The sequence below is a fragment of the Gymnodraco acuticeps genome, unplaced genomic scaffold (assembly GCF_902827175.1).
Source record: "Gymnodraco acuticeps unplaced genomic scaffold, fGymAcu1.1, whole genome shotgun sequence".
NCBI classification, from domain to species: Eukaryota; Metazoa; Chordata; class Actinopteri; order Perciformes; family Bathydraconidae; genus Gymnodraco; species Gymnodraco acuticeps.
Window position 1 is genome coordinate 2,890,767 of NW_022990590.1, and position 16,620 is coordinate 2,907,386.

At 42.0% G+C, this 16,620-nt stretch overlaps 1 protein-coding gene across 3 annotated transcripts in view; it reads left to right on the plus strand.

Moving 5' to 3' along the window:
- The window catches only part of LOC117554280 (kelch-like protein 29), a 217,804-nt gene that overhangs the window by 163,960 nt on the left and 37,224 nt on the right, over nt 1-16,620 (plus strand). For all 3 annotated transcript variants that reach the window (XM_034228635.1, XM_034228637.1, XM_034228638.1), the window contains 3 exons: nt 1,000-1,198; nt 13,809-13,991; nt 16,229-16,409. In XM_034228635.1, coding sequence (XP_034084526.1) covers nt 1,000-1,198; nt 13,809-13,991; nt 16,229-16,409 — 563 coding nt within the window. The remainder of the gene's footprint in view (nt 1-999; nt 1,199-13,808; nt 13,992-16,228; nt 16,410-16,620) is intronic.

The window sequence follows — 16,620 nt, forward strand, 5'->3', positions numbered from 1 at the left end:
TTTGGTTCACATCATTAATTATCTTAAAAGCCTGCTCATCCTGCTCAAATCTTCACCTTAAAACACACCTTAAAGCAAACGGTGAACATTTTAGGTAGAATTTCTTTATTGTTGGATTTAAAAAACCTGGTAAGTAGCTTCTTTGGATCATCACTTGGCATCAATGGGTTGTGATTAACCAGAACTGTCTTAATCTCGCTTCAAAGGAACATTAGACTCTGTAAGATTTCATTTGGAGCCGGAAAAATCAGAAGCAGAATGTGGGAAGCGGTTAGATACCCCCCCGCTGCCTCGAAAACCAAATGCGCTTATGAACGCGAGATGGTGAGCGGATGTGACTGAAAACTTTGCAGATATGTTATTTGTGGCTTCTTGTTTAATGATGAATCACTTTTAATGACTGAATTAAAAGTCCCTGGAGTTGTTTTTAAGTTTTGTTTGGATATGTACAGGCGCCAAATACATTAAAAAAAAACTGCGACTTGGAGATTTTTCTTGTCTTTTCATCCTTGCCTGGGCATTTTGTCCTTCAGAAATATAGAAACAGAAAAATGACACATGCAGCGTGGTAAGCCCAGGCTTTGAGGGCCTCACACTGACAGTTACTGATCTAATGGCCACGCTACTACCAGGTTTCCTTACGATAACAGCACATGCTTTTATCACTTATAGTTGTTTTTCCTTTCATGATATTATTTCGAAAAAAACATGTATAATGAGGTTGGGAGTTAATCCAACTGTTCTTTGCTAAAGATGTGAGAGTCTGTGTTGACTGACTGTAATCTGCTGTGTTTAAAAGCTATTTGTTTAATGTTCATATCAAACCTCTTTGATCATCCCCTGGCAGTTTCAATTCCAGCATAAATGAATCTGCAAACACTGTTTTATTACTGTTTACTTCTGTCTCTTTAGTTTTTCTGTCCATTATGTTATCTTAGCATTGCTCAATGATTGCCTTCAACCTCATTTTCTTCTTCTCCTTGCCCCCTCTCTTGTCAGACTCTGTCAGACCTGCTGGCGGCGGTGCGTCTCCCCTTCATCCACCCGTCCTACCTGCTGAACGTGGTGGACAACGAGGAGCTGATCAAATCGTCGGAGGCGTGCCGCGACCTGGTCAACGAGGCCAAGCGCTATCACATGCTGCCCCACGCGCGGCAAGAGATGCAGACGCCCAGGACCCGACCGCGACTCTCTGCCGGTAAACACAAACACACTCGTATAAAGAAGGATAAACTGATGTGCATCATCTTTGCCCCGGGTGACCTGAGAACAAGGTGGCAGTGACTTTATCTCCTGCCCACCAGCGTAGTTGACCCAGAACACATCGCCAGGATCTATTCAACCACACACACATACTGTATATCCGCTGTTCATATTTTACTGCTACAGTGTGACACACAGGTCATGTCTCCATGAGGACAGCCTGACTTGCCATTGCAATGTATTGATTTTAACTCACAACAGGAATGAAATGTAAAAGGACTGTAAAATACTTAAAAGTACACAAGGGCATAAGGTTATGTTTCCAGATGTCAGCGCATGTTTTCCTTTCTAACAAAAGTAAAATGGATTGGGGTTACATTGAAAGGTTGAAACCATGAAGACTTCCCAGGACTTCTGCGGGATAGAACGATTTTTCAGCAAATCCAGCGCATAAACGTCTCCTAACAAGTTATTAAACCAGCGAGGCACAGTCAGGTCTGTCATCCGTTTCTAAGCAACCGGCCAACCATTCACAGTCTCACCACTGCTGATGTACAAGCCATTGAAGACCGTGTTTGTTTACATCGTTAAATTCAAAGAATCATTCATGGAAATTGGAAGGCGCCCTGCAAATTGCTTTTGGCCGACAGATTTTTCCCTAAGGTCGGCCAGGACCCCACTCACCCAGGGGGGGGCCCTGTGAAAAGAGGCCTAATTATAGTGTCTGCATGGCATTATGAGCTTCGCACCAGCACACCTTCCCATTCCGCACAAGTTATTTTCTGCTTGGTAGAATAAAGATAATTGCCTAACAAATGGCACTTTATGGAGAGGTGTAGTAGCCAACACTGTTGTCCAGCCATGTTGTGTGTTTATTTGCCACAAAACAAACATTGGCTCAATTGGGTGTTGTAAATAATGTTGCATCTATAATGACCTGTAATACTGGTCAAATGATGTTTTATAAAGAATCATTTGCCTCTTGAGAAAAGATGTTTGTGGCATTATACGGGCTGAGCCTCAAACCATTACTCATCCTCGATCCAGTAGTTTGTCTTTTCTTCTTGAAGCATTTTCTTTCAAGGCCCATTTTATAGTCTTTGGTATGTGCATATCTTATGCCTCCTACAGCACCATTATGCTAGTTGAGGTGTGTATTGATTCACAGCAGCTCGTGGCTCTGTACAACAGAATTATATAAATGCATAAATGCTGCCGGGATGAATACATTCATGATGCATTATACCCCGATGGCAAGCGAATGAGAAATATATGCAAGTTTTCCCGATCAAGTTTTGAACCCCTCTGAAGCTGCAGCTCTTATTATGACTGACTATGTGTACTGAGCATTTTGTCAGCGTGTGTAAAACTGCGTGTGCACTTCACTTGATATACAGATAAACATGAATATGCTCTGACATTTTGTCTATTCTCCAGGCTTGTTTTATGCCTGTGTTGGCGTGATTGTCCGTGTGCATGCATGTATTGCTCAGCCATCTGCTGCATTGGACAGGGTGGGCTCTGCACAGCAGGGGGTACGGTCACCGGGATGCAGGGGCAGTGTGGAGACAGGCAGGGTACATGCAGGACAGCCAGAGCAATAAAGAAAATACCTTAAGGAGAGTTTGAGGTTGTTGAGGACAAGAAAGAGAAGGGACGTGGGACAGAGCAGGAGGAGAGGTTGGGATGTGGTCAGAGAGTGTGGGGGGGAGAAGTAGCCAGGGGGATAAGAAATGAAATTTGAAGGGCAGACATTTGATTAAATGTATTCCTTGAGCATGTGTCTATTTGTGTAAGCAGTAAGTGTATGTGTGTGTATTTTAAATGTGTGCAAGCAGATGGGCACCACCTGAGCTGGGTTGATAAGTCTGTCGAGCGGAAAAATAAAGGAAAACTGCCATCCGTGAAGCACTTCTTGCTGAGCGCAGCCAGTCTGTGAGCGTGTGAGTCGCGTGCATACGAGGGTGTAGCTTAGTGGGCGTGTTTGTGTTCACTCAGTGTGTGTGTGTGTGTGTGTGTGTGTGTGTGTGTGTGTGTGTGTGTGTGTGTGTGTGTGTGTGTGTGTGTGTGTGTGTGTGTGTGTGTGTGTGTGTGTGTGTGTGTGTGTGTGTGTGTGTGTGTGTGTGTGTGTGTGTGTGTGTGTGTGTGTGTTGTGTGTGTGTGTGTGTGGTGTGTGTGTGTGTGTGTGTGTGTGTGTGTGTGTGTGTGTGTGTGTGTGTGTGTGTGTGTGTGTGTGTGTGTGTGTGTGTTAGGCTGCACATGTGCACACGCCTGAGTACTTCACACATTCAACCTTTTTATCGGTGATAAATGTGAGTTGAATAACATTTTTGCAGCCTAGAATTTTCATTTACTTTTGTGGGACAGATTTTTAATTAAGATCCTTTTATAGCTTCTCAAATCTGTGAGTCCAACCATAGAGGTTATACTCACAGTGCATATGTCCTCTTTCATTAGCAAAGGCCCAACCATACTGCATCACTGAGGCCCATAGCAATATTTAAAATAAATGTATTAAAATAAAACAGATAAAGATATATCAGCTGTTTATTTTGAATGTAAACACTTAACAAAAGCAATCATTTGTTTTATTAGGATGTCAATAGTTAAACTTTTGGGAAAATGGGCTCATTGACTCTCTGGTTTTTGTATTGACACAACAAAAAATAAAACTGTGTTAATGAATGAGTTTTAGAGTTACATTTAAAATGTAGAAGAGTATTTTAAACAGTTAACTACTTCTGGAGTTCACAGAGGAAGAAGGTGTTGTGTCTTACAGTGTGGGACTTAACACAGAGAACAGACCACTAAGAGTGACTGTTTTCAAAAGACTTCATATTTACATGAACTCTTTACTTTGACTTATCCTCTACAACAACACAAACAGATCTGTGATAAGCTAATATAGGCAACACAATAAAGTGTACACACAACATTGACATATTATCACCTAAAGCTACTAAAGCTAATGGCCAACGTGTTCTCCAACAGTGGGTTTACTAGTGAAGTTGGCATTAGTTTGACTTGTGTTTCTCTCTGACTGACTAGAGTATGATTAACTCTTCTTTAAGCGACAGTAAAGTTACATAAAATGTAACCAATTAGATTAAGACTCAATATAGGTGAGTGGAACTGCATAATTCACAATTGACACCTTTTACCTTTGTTAATATAGAAATATTGAGTAGAGAGGCTTTTAATATTACATAATGATGGTAGTAACTAGGCGAAATGCTTATTAAGCTCATATATCATGTCAAGGATAAAGGAACCCATTAACATGAATATTAATGGCCTATGACGATTCACTTTGCAATGTGTTCGTAAGATGGAATAGTGTGAACTTAAAAATGTAACAAAAAGGCCGACATCTTAATGAGTACTTGCTCCATTAGCCGTAAGCTCTAAAAAAGTTATTTCTTTTGCAGCTGAATAGAAGCAGCCAGATGGTTTCCACACACCCTTTAATTATCTTGTTTTCCCAGGGTTTTCTCTTTATAAAGAGTCCCGCTGTGCTGCGTTGTTGCAATTTGTTTTTTCACTTAATAGCTCAGTTTTTAGTGATGGCTGATTTTTTTTATTGGTCCCTCTTGACAGGTCCTGGCCCATCAACACATTTTCACTGGTTGTGTTCCTGTGCAAAGTGAATGGCTGTAGTTTCAAAACAGAAAAGTACATTTATAACAATGCTGGAAAACATTCTGAAAAACGTCTGTTTTCTATCAAAGTTACGACAAGGCAAGAGTCATAAAGTCTGAAAACCCACCAAGACATAACGTTTATTTTTGAGTTGCCTTGCTGGCTGAAATTGCTCCTCGTTTGCATTCTGGAGTGTTTTATCGAGTGTCCATTCATTTGATTAGATTCTAATTAAGGTTCCAAAATATATTCAGCATAGAAACTGGCTGTCTGTGATTCTCAAGTTAAAACATCAAGAGAAGCTGAGTATGCTTGAGGCTTGGTGTGAATGTATGCGAGCAGATGGCGTTATTGTATCTTTGTTCAACATTTTGACTGTGTACTAATTTTAGGGATACCTTTTTTTACTTCGTCTCTCTGACTGTGTGTAATTTCTCCTGCTGCACTAGTTAACTTTTCATGAATGCAGGGGGCTGCTGTTTTTTCGTTGTTAACAGCCTGCTGTCTTCCTCATTTGGCCAGAAAAGAGTCTTGGGTAAAGTGAAAACTATGAGTGTCTCATAATGATCCTCTGTGTTTTGCGTACAGTATGTGTATCCATTAGCTGCTAATTGGTTAATTAGAGTGTGGATGTGCATCTGATTAGCTGTCATTAGACTTTCCAGGGGATCGGGGGGGTATAAACAGCCGTTGGCGCTGAGAGATGTCTCACAAATCTCTGTTGTTATAGTCATAACATGCACTTTGGTTTGTTACATACGTGTGTGCTATTAAGGAGCAAGAAAAGTTTCCTTTTGTTATGCCTCCTGTGTGTGGCCCCTGATAAAGTCCATGCAGTGTTCCCATTTCCCTCTCTCCACATGTGTCGCTGTGCTGGGCTCCGAGGAGGGAGAGAGCGCCAGGGCAAACTGTTAACTCAACCCAGCCAAGTGGAATAGCACTCAGACAAATGAGCTGTAATGACTAGGAGACGCAGGGGTCCAGCTCCGCTCACACTGTTTCTGTCTCGCTCACACACACTCACACATTGTTATCCCTATTACATATATACACTGCAGAAAGGAATACTTAAGCAGCAGCTACATTTTTTTCCTTAGCCTTATTTTCTCTGTGTCCACTTCATCGTCTGTAATCAAGCATGCGTATATGGAAAGGTGGAGTAGTCGAGAATTAAGGAACAAGCACAGCAACAGCAGCAACAGGGGGTACTGAGATAAGAGTTCAAGTATGCAGCAGGTTCACTCCACCGTTTGTGTACACGCGTTTTAATCTATGTGATCATTCCTTTCACTGGATCAGAGTTTAAAGCGTGTTTTTCTTCTTCTCCCAAACTGAGATCAGGGCTGCGGCATGTGTTGATATTAAACCTTATTGACCATTTTACATTTCACCAGCAGAGCCCATTTCTCGCTGCGCGGTGGTCCACAAATGGCTGGAGTGCATTAGCCCGCACAATAGCTTGGCTTGCATCCAAAGTTTGGAGACAATAAAAAAAACCTGGCTTGTTCTGTGAGGTCCGAGGCCCGTAGGCGTGACATTTATCCACTCATTCACACCTCGGTCAGCCGGCAGCTCCTGGGAGGCCGGAGAGGTCCACCAGCACAAAGAAAGCAGAACAAGATTCACACCTTGTTAGGGGAACATTATCAGATGTATTTTCCTCTGAAGTCTGCCACCTACTGCTTCTGGCTCTGGCTGATTAACACTCGTTTCGCCCATCGCCTCAACGTTTCCTAAAATGCTCCTCGTCAACGCTGACAGTAGCTCTTTTTCATGGATTGATTTAATTGATTTGTCATCCTCCTTTCTGGTTGTACTGCACACTAACCATTTAGCAAGTCGAACGGGGCGGGGAAGCTGTCAGAAGTTTCCAAAGACAATTATGAGCTTTTTTTTAATCTCAGGCAGGACTCTGTTGATTATTGTCCTGCTCTGTGTAATTATTCAGCCTGGTTTGTCCTTTGGAGCCAATGCAGCGTGAGATTACTCACCTCTCAAACTGGAAAGCAAGATGCATGAGAATGTGCCAGAAATGTCTTAATCGCTCTATGTGAAGAGTGCTGTTCAGCGGATCCTCTTCCGATTTTATTTCTGGAGTCTGAGATGGTATTTGAGGCAGGGAGAGAAGGGTGAGGGTGATGAGGAAGAGGGAGACGTAGTGAGCGAGAAGGAAAAGAGAGAAAGTTTAATGCAGCTATTCACAGGAGAATTGAGTGAGTTTTTGATATTCCTTCAGCTTATAAGGGAAATCTCAAGCAAACATATCTATCTCTGCTCATCAATGTAACATGGAGGCGGCAAATCCAGATTAGATAACCTCTGAATGTCTGCAGGGGCTGCAGCCAAAATTAAAGTTCCATCCGCTTGACCTTTTGACTAGTGACTACTGTCAGCACGAGCTACCGAGCAGGAAGGGAAGGGAGGAAGGGAGGGGGAGACAGGTGAAATATTGCCTGAAAAATTGACTCGTTTTCTTCCTAGAGCTGGAGTTCGTGCTCAGACCAAAAGCGAGCAGCATTTACAAGAACACGGATGAGCCTCAGCATCGCTCATGCCACAGCTGGCACCTTAACCCTCAAGGCTGCCTCATCCAATATTCAACAGGCAGACTGAACCTGCTTACAGCTGTATCAGTGCATGTGCTGATGGTGCAAATGGGGCTACGGCTGCTTGTGTGCCTGCATGCATTTAAATAGTGAAAATGTTTTTGGGTCATACATACAAATGAAAAGAAACACTTCTCACTTATTAGCTAGTTTTGGTTTTATCCCAGTCTTTTGTTTTGTTTTTGTGTCCCAACTTTATTACAATACATGGACGAGAAGTAAAATGTCATGTGCTCGGCTTGCAGCATTGAAACATTAATTTTAAAATTCAACAGGAACATCTTTCTCCATTGAAAATGCCCCAGTTACTCTAGGAACTCCTCAAAATCTACTTTGAACAGGTTTCATTGGGAGTACACTATGTTTTTACTGGCAAGTAGATCCACCAAAGCCTGTTCAAAGCAAGGATCACCCCGAGTATTGGGGACACTGTTTCTCGAAAGACACAATGCCGTTGAATACATTTGTATTTGATTGTACAATGCTGCGAGCACCATAAAGCACAAACCTTGATTTTATTGGAGGTGAAAATCTCAGAAAATGATACATTTGAAACTAGGACAAATAAGACAGAAACTCATTGCATGGCTAGAAACCAATTAAGATATATCAATCATTTTAGTGTACTCACACTTTGAACATAGGTCGTGGACCCCTTTGCTTGAGTTTTGCTCGACAAACGTCAAAAGATTTGCATGCACACGCACTTCAAATTGTGCACATTTATACATATTGTACCTTCCTGGATGATGTTTCGAGGGCCTTTGGTCGCTTGATCCTCAGCATAGCAAATGAACACCCTGGGAGAGAAATCATAGGCTTGGGGGGGGGGGAGAGAGATTAGAGAGAAGCGTTTGCGATAAGAGGAAATGGTTATGGACCAGCAGTGAGATATGAATGGCTCTGAGAGACAAACTGCCAGTATCACTGTGCCTGTGATACCCAGTGAGAAAGTTTTCCTGTCATACAGTATATGAATACATTCACACACATATATATTTAAACATCTGACACCTTTATTAAACCTCAGACAGATTTGTCTCCTCACGAGACCAGACCAGATGTTGGTTTTTCATTGTCTTCTGTGTATTCCTGTGGTTTATGTAGTTAATGGCTGCCTGCAAAGCGACCACATTTCCTTCAGGATAATAATAAAGTTAAAGACGATTTGAGAAATGAAGCTTTATTGTTCATAATATGGCAGTGTGAGCAAATATTTGAGCAACGTAGTCCTTAATAAAGTATGCTAGTGAGTAAAAATGCGTCCTCAGTTCAAATATGTACTCGTCATAAGGAGGATGTACAAATTGACTTCATGTATCAAGTAGGGCTGCCGATTAAATATTTTAATCGACTGACAGCCCTAGTATCAAGATATACAGTAGACCATTTCAGGGTCAATAGCCTAATGAAAGCAGAAAATAATCAATGATGATGCAGTACGTCTGTTGCAGATAGGTGGGTGGTTGCTGATCTATTAACATTAACAGTGCTTCTTTAGTTTTGTTCTTAAGTGATCAACGGACAAAGCAACCCAAGACTGAGCTGACCATCAATTGCAGTTAATCATATTTTTTACCTTTCTTTGGAAACAATTGATGCAACAAATATATTAAATCACAGGAAACATCAAGTATATCCTGTTATTTAATTTCCATATTAATATGCATCCTGTTATTGCCCACTGGGAGACGCAGACATTAATGCAATGATTTTTTAAATGTACACATTCACTGAGAAAAATTAGAAAGCTAATTCAACTTATACATGTAAAACATGGAATATCTATTTTTGTGTAGGATTTTTAAACACTGAAAAAATCTGAAGGATTGGACAATGCTGTACCTCAAACAATTATAACAAGTGGCACAAACAAAGCAGTTTTGACCTAAAATCTGTTTTTGCATCAGCAGTTTTATGTCAGATGCTCATTTCTGTCCGCTAAAGTTAATTTGAAAATCTTTATCTGCCAATACAGATGATGTGCTGATGCCCTGCACGCTTAGTTTACAATTCAGTTTTACAGTTCATTTTCAACCTTGGACAACATCCTTTATGAACATTACATGATATGATTAGAAGCTCGAGAACAGTTACTAAAGATTGACAAGGTCGAGAATGACTATCTGGAGCTTGTATTTGTTGTTGTCATGATATGAACTCTCAACCATGCATTTATGTGTCAGTGTGCTTGTCTCTGCAACTTTCACAGCCCAGTTCTCCAATGTACCCTTGACTTTAACTGCAGCCAAGTGCGGCTGGTTAAAGAAAGGTCACAGAGCTGAAAGACAGGTAAAAAGTGCACAGGGGTGAAAGAACAGGACGCAGTGAAGGAAGATGAAATTGAGAGTATATTGGGAAAAGGGCAACGACTCCTGGGCTTTCAGAGAGAAAGAAATATACAGATTGTGCAAAGTCTCCCGTAGCTTGAGATAGATGGAGGAAGAGGAAGGTGCCGCTGGGTAAAAAAAAAAGAGTATGAATAGTGAAAGCAGGGTCACAACATGGGGCAGAGAGCAAGGACACATAACAAGGTGAGATAAGAGCCAGTGTGGCAGCAGGGGGGAGGAGGTGACAGAATCTTTCCGTTCTGTCTTCATCTCTCAATCAGCCTCTCTTCTTTGTGTGTGTGTGTGTGTGTGTGTGTGTGTGTGTGTGTGTGTGTGTGTGTGTGTGTGTGTGTGTGTGTGTGTGTGTGTGTGTGTGTGTGTGTGTGTGTGTGTGGTGTGTGTGTGTGTGTGTGTGTGTGTGTGTGTGTGTGTGTGTGTGTGTGTGTGTGTGTGTGTGTGTGTGTGTGTGTGGTGTGTGTGTGTGTGTGGTGTGTGTGTGTGTGTGTGTGTGTGTGTGTGTGTGTGTGTGGTGTGTGTGTGTGTGTGTGTGTGTGTGTGTGTGTGTGATGTGTTCCTGTCACATATGGATTTCATTCGGTTGACATCGAGTTGGGAGGAAATTAGACACACAAGCTATTTAGAGGATGTGTGTGTGTGCTCCTCACACTCTATAGGTGGGTATCAACTTCACTTTGAGATTCATCCCTTACCCAAGTCTGTCTGTCCCTCAGAATAAATATTTTTCAGGGCTTTTTATGTCCCACAATTCACAGCCTGTGATAACTTACCTCCTGCTGAGAGATGTTATAGTAGGCTCTGTCCAGATGTTACCATTTTCGTCTCAGTTTACACTCAATGCATGTCACCATACTGCTTAGCCAGTCTGCTGTCTCACTGCTTTAATGGGCCGTTCAGGCTATTGGGGCTGATATTTATTTTTCTAATATTTTAACTGATCAAATGATTACACCTATGTGAAAATGGTTGCTTTTGGATCATTTATACAGTAGATGCAGCAGGGCAGCTCTTTCAGTAAAAATGTTTGAAATCCCACTGTGACACTACATGTACCAGGAATGTGTTCAAAACCACGTCATTTGATACCAAGTCATTACGAGTCCAAGAATAAGACACCAACAATCAAATGCAAACCATAGGAACTGCTCAAATTTCAGTTTTTCGTAGAAAACTAATTGTAGAAAGAATATACTTCTAACTCCAAATGAAGTTCAACGGAGGCCAGTGTTGAAGACTATGTTTACACCAGGTACTAAAGTAAGAATCTAGCTGTAGAATCTATGAAATAAGTGCAGTGCTCATAAGCTGTGCTGAGTGGAGTTTTCATGAATATAGACGGGTTAAAAATATGACAAAAGGTCAGTAACAATATGGAGAAGTCTGCATTTTCATCCAAAAACTGCCAGGGGTATAAACTGCGTTAGAAAAAAAATAAGAGCTGTCAAGACTTGGTTATCCCTTCATCCCCAACTGCTCGTCTCCATTCTTCGATCTTTCATCCCTTCATCCCTCTACCCGACTCCCATCAAACCTTCGACTGACTGACAGCCATCCCTGTGAGGCTTCCTTTTTCGGAGAACAATTCACACACACACACGCGCACACACACACAAACCATCAGATCCGATGCCGTGACTCGCCGTCAGCGTCTGGCCTTCTGACAGGCCGGTGTTGGGTTGTGTTAGCTTGTGGATGTGTTCAGGGCTTGAGGGGTCAGCCTCAACGCCCAGATGTGGACTCTCCCTGACGTGTCTGGCCAAGCGGAAAGCACCAGAAACAACCCTGCACATGTGCACTAGGTGATAATAAAGACCTGCATGTGCACAGACATTCAATTCGGCACGTTGGAAAGCATGTGGAATTTCTTAAGCTAATTAGACACCGTGGGGGTTCAAGAAGGAGAACATCTTTGTAGAAAAACAACAAAATAAATTACTCATGTGTTTTTGTTCAGTTTTTTAAGTTAACATTGTCAAACTCGCAGCGTCGGGACTGTTAGTATTTGTACATCTTCCACCTTGTCAAAAACAACAAACTGAAACAGCAAATAGGATGAGGAAAAGAGATAATCCTATAAAGGTAGAGAAAGCAGTCAAACTTTTAAAATCCAATGAAGTACAATTGTTGTGATGAAGAGAAATAGAGTATAAACATGATCTGCAATAGCAGCAAACTAATCACCTGGAATAGCAGTCAATATAATGAATGTGTGTGTCAGTATGGTTGGAGGCTCCTGAGAGGGAATACAAAGAGTCTGTTTCCACTTAATCTTTTTTAAAGCTGCGACTGTCCTATAAAACTACACTCCCATTTATTAGCTGCAGACCCAAGGTGTGCTGTAGGCCGAGGGCATGATGGCAGAAAACTGTGGAAACGGGCCCATGATGGGAACACATTCAAATCTTTTTGAGCCTCTTTTACTCGCTGTCAGAAAGGGAGCGTGACTCCTACACCCTCTATACATCGTCATGATCCTCCTTTTCCTCCTCGAAGCGACACTGTCCTAATTTTCCTTGAGCCATCACTTTCTTTCTCTTTCTATATTGAGAAACACATTCTTAAAATCTCACTGGGATAAAAAAGCACGTTCGCTTTAAGCTGTCCACTAAGTCTAAGCTGTATGTCCACGATATGTCTCAGGCAGTGCGTACCGCTCCGTCTGTTTGCTCAGCCCCGCCAAAGCCAATTGTTTTTTTTATCTTTCTTTTCTTTTACCCTTTTCCTCTTCCTCGAGAAAAACTCTGTTTTACCAGCTTTGAAAGAGAAAGAGAAGCTTAAGAGAAAAAAGTGGGGGGATGTTTTAACAGAAGGTAAAGACGCCTATGGATGTGCCTTTGAGGCGAGTGTCTGTTTGGAAAATATCGATCCAAGCAGATGAACCAGTGGTTAGCCTTGGTTTGGAGTGTATAAAGATTAGTTTTCCCTCCCCCTCCTCTCTTTCTTTTCTCTCTCTTGAATTCCGTCCTTGCTTTCCTCCCACTCTCTCTCTTCTCACACTCTCTGTCTCCCTGGCTTGCCTCCCCTCCACCCGCCTGCGCGCTGCTTACAAACACACAGCTCATTTCTGTCTGGCGGATCGTCGTCTTGCCTGCTCACTGGAGCCTGCTGCTGAAGACTGAGAGGACCTGCGACACGCATGTGGCAGCCTGCCAACGTGTTTGTGTGTTTTGGATCACTGGTGTCTTTATCCAGCAGCTCCGAGTGTGTGTGTGTGTCTGTATGTTTGTGTGTATGTGCATGCGTGAGAGCAGAGACCGGGGTGAGTGCTGAATGTGTCTCAAGTATCTTCTTAATCACACAAGGCCCTCAGTGTGTGTATACATGAGACCAGACACATCTCCAAGTACAAATGTACACAAATTGATTCCCACCTATTGATTTTTAGCGTTTCTTTCCTGCCCCACTCAAACACAGTGTTTGTTTCTCTGTGAGTGTGTGGACAAGTGAATGTGTACGTTAGTATTTGTATCATGTGTATGAGAGAGAATAAGATAGCTGGGTGGGAACCGTACCAATGGCAGCCCCATCAGTCTCAGTAATTGAGTTATACTTTCCTATTTAACTCAGTGGTTTCCTGTGAGAAAGCGGGAACCTTTCTATTTTGCATTGAGTTTATATTTCCCGACTGATTATTGACTCTGGCCAAGGCATGCTGAATTAAAAGCAGCAGACTTATAATGTAGGCTGGTTGCGTTTGTATGTGTTTATGTACTATCAAGGTTCCATGAAAATTTGATTTTAAGTGGTGCCATTGCTACTGTATATATTTTAAAAGAAATCACCTCACTTTGAAAGCAATATCTATGATATACTTAAAGGTCAGGCAACATGCCACGGAACATTTTTCCTGTTAGTTACAGCAGCACAAGGGCGTCTGAACGAGGCTTTGATTCAATCTTGGCTCTTTTTCACTGGTGGAAAGCTTCCCTGATTGCTGGCTTACACCCATCTCTTTCTTTCTTTTGTCCACCCCAATCATCCTGTTCTTCCATCCTGTTCCTTTGTCCTGTAGGTGTAGCGGAGGTGATAGTTCTGGTGGGGGGGCGTCAGGCGATCGGGATGAACCAGCGCTCCCTGACAGCAGTCACCTGTTTTAACCCCCAGAGCAGTAAGTGGTACCCACTGGCCAGCCTGCCCTTCTACGACCGCGAGTTCTTCAGTGTCATCTCGGCAGGAGACAACATCTACCTGTCAGGTGAGTCTTATCCGCCACTCCTGCAGCACAATTGTAGCTTTCTAGTTGCGGTCATGTAGTGCCCAGAGTAGGACAGTAGAAACCTCAGTGCAGCAAGGAAACCTGATGTACTTATATGATTCTGTTTTCTTCAAGGTTGTGTCTTTTGGTCGAATGTACTTATTGTAAGTCGCTTTGGATAAAAGCGTCAGCTAAATGCAATGTAATGTAATGTAAAAATGTTACACCCCCATGCAGGAACTTTTCCGACTCAACTTGGAAGTAAAAAAAACATACTATTGTTCATCATGAAATACCTGCAAAACGAATGAACATCAGCCTTAACTGTAAAATGTACTTGTTAATTAGCAAATCTAGCATTGGTGGATGTAATCATGCCAACATTGTAACCTTTGCTAAACATTAACATGTTAACGTTGTCATTGTGAGAATTATAACATGATATTGTGATGGTAAAACTCTGCAATTTTGCTCAACAAGGGTGATATTTCATACCTTTGAGCTGCAATCATGAAACACCCAATCACTTTTTGGTAGAAGGGCTTAAGTTCCGCCTTTATTTATAAACCTTCAACATAGAGGCTTCATAGTCCATACCGAGACAACAAACTGTATTGCTCCTTTCAACCTTGACACAGGAAAAGCAAACAAGATCCGCTTTTACCTCTAATATTTTTGCGGGCACGTATACCACGCATTCATTTTTTTAGAGGTGTGAGGTGATGAATAGAAATTCCCTCAATAATTGAAAAAACGAAATACAGGTAAAAAGACATGGTTTGGGAATTTAAAAAAAAGCAAACCATGGCATTCCTGATGTGTGGCCTCTTTTGATTTGAAGTTCCTTTCATAATACCAAATCTTGACCAAGGTCTCCACTCTTTGACTCCACAACTCTAAGTGAGGACATTTTCACTTTGTTACAGATATATTTCAACAAAGTGAGGCTACCTAAGCCATTGCCAACTTGTTGTGACCTTTTGTGAAACATTTTAAGAGTTTTAAAAGGGTGGCTGCCCGCAACACTTTCTCATATGTTGCTTTGAAAACTTAGTTCTATCCAACACTGCAGACAACTGTAATTTTTTTTATGTATCTGCTATTAACCTGCTATGGAGCATTTCTTTGAACTTGACATTTTTCTCTGTGTGGCTCTACAGCGGTTCAATATTCTGCAGTTTTGTTTCATAGTGGCACACTGTGCACTCAGTGACTCCCTCTATGAGGCACCTTTAAGTTGTTTCTCCAGAGGTAGACTGAATTTCTTCCTCCACGGTCCATTTGTGCAAAAATCCTGCACGGTACTCAGACCTTGACATTGCACCGTGAAAATGTTGCAGGATTTGTCCTGCGTTTACCTTTCCTCTCCCCCTTTTCATATAAATGTAAATTTGTGTTTGGGCATTGGAACAGGTATGCATGTGTCCGCTGGGAGTCAAGACAGCCAGTGGGGAAATCAGAGTACTTCTAGCTAGCCAATCAACAGGCTCCGGTCTGTAACCTTCCTCACTCTCTGAGCGGGGTCACTCAGTCACAGCTAGTGTTACATGTCAGACTACACAGCTAACAGGGCTGCTTCGAAGAGAGCTGAAACAACTTCCGGTCAGTTGGCCAAGTGGGTCACTCGGTCTTTAAAATCTTTTTTTTTAAAAACAATATAGGTGTTAAGATTTCAATATATAACCTTGTTCAACCTTATACAAGGAGCTACAGGAAATAATTATGCGAAGTAAAAAGTCATAGTATGATGATTTTAAAGTCAATAATTTACTTCTACGTTTCGATGCTTGAATGATTTAAAATGCGGTCTTACTGTGTGAAAGTTGCTTGGATAGATGGGCTTCTTCTATGGGCTTTGTGCATTTCTTTATGGATTGAGCGTTTTGATAGTTTTTGATATTTATATAGTACCTAGGCCTAATTTATGATAAATGAAACAAAAATGAAATCTCACACACAAGTTCCTTTTGCACTCTATGGATAAGCTTTCAATATCACTTTTTTTCAAACATCAAACAAGGAAAGAAATATCCGCCTGTCTTTTGTTTATATAAATATTTAACTCACCCAGTTCTTGTTAATGAAGCAGCACACAATGGGAATCATCTGTGGCTGTTTTTCTCTATTCCAAACCCATGTTAAGTAAACTCAAATTGCTCAAAAGGTTCTTGGTTCCTAGGGAATATATAATCACCCTACACACCCACTTGAATAACTGTTCTCCTACATGTTTTCAGGGGGCACAGAGTCTGGTGTGATGGTGGCTGATGTGTGGTGCTACATGTCACTGCTGGACAACTGGAACCTGGTGTCCCGGATGACTGTGCCCCGCTGCAGACACAACAGCCTGGTGTACGACGGCAAGCTCTACACCATCGGAGGACTGGGCGTCTCTGGTAACCTGGACCACGTGGAGAGGTAAGCTTCACGCAAAATCAACAGCAGTCAATCTCCAAACAGCAGACACCTGCACAGTCCCATACACCTGTGAATGATTCTGCAAGCGTAGGTGGATGCTGAGCAATCCATTTGGAGCAAACAAATATTCACACTGCACAGCGAAACGTGGCAGATGGTGTGGCATGCAGCAGTGCGGTGCAGCATATTGCAAAAGTGGCTGGATAGGTTT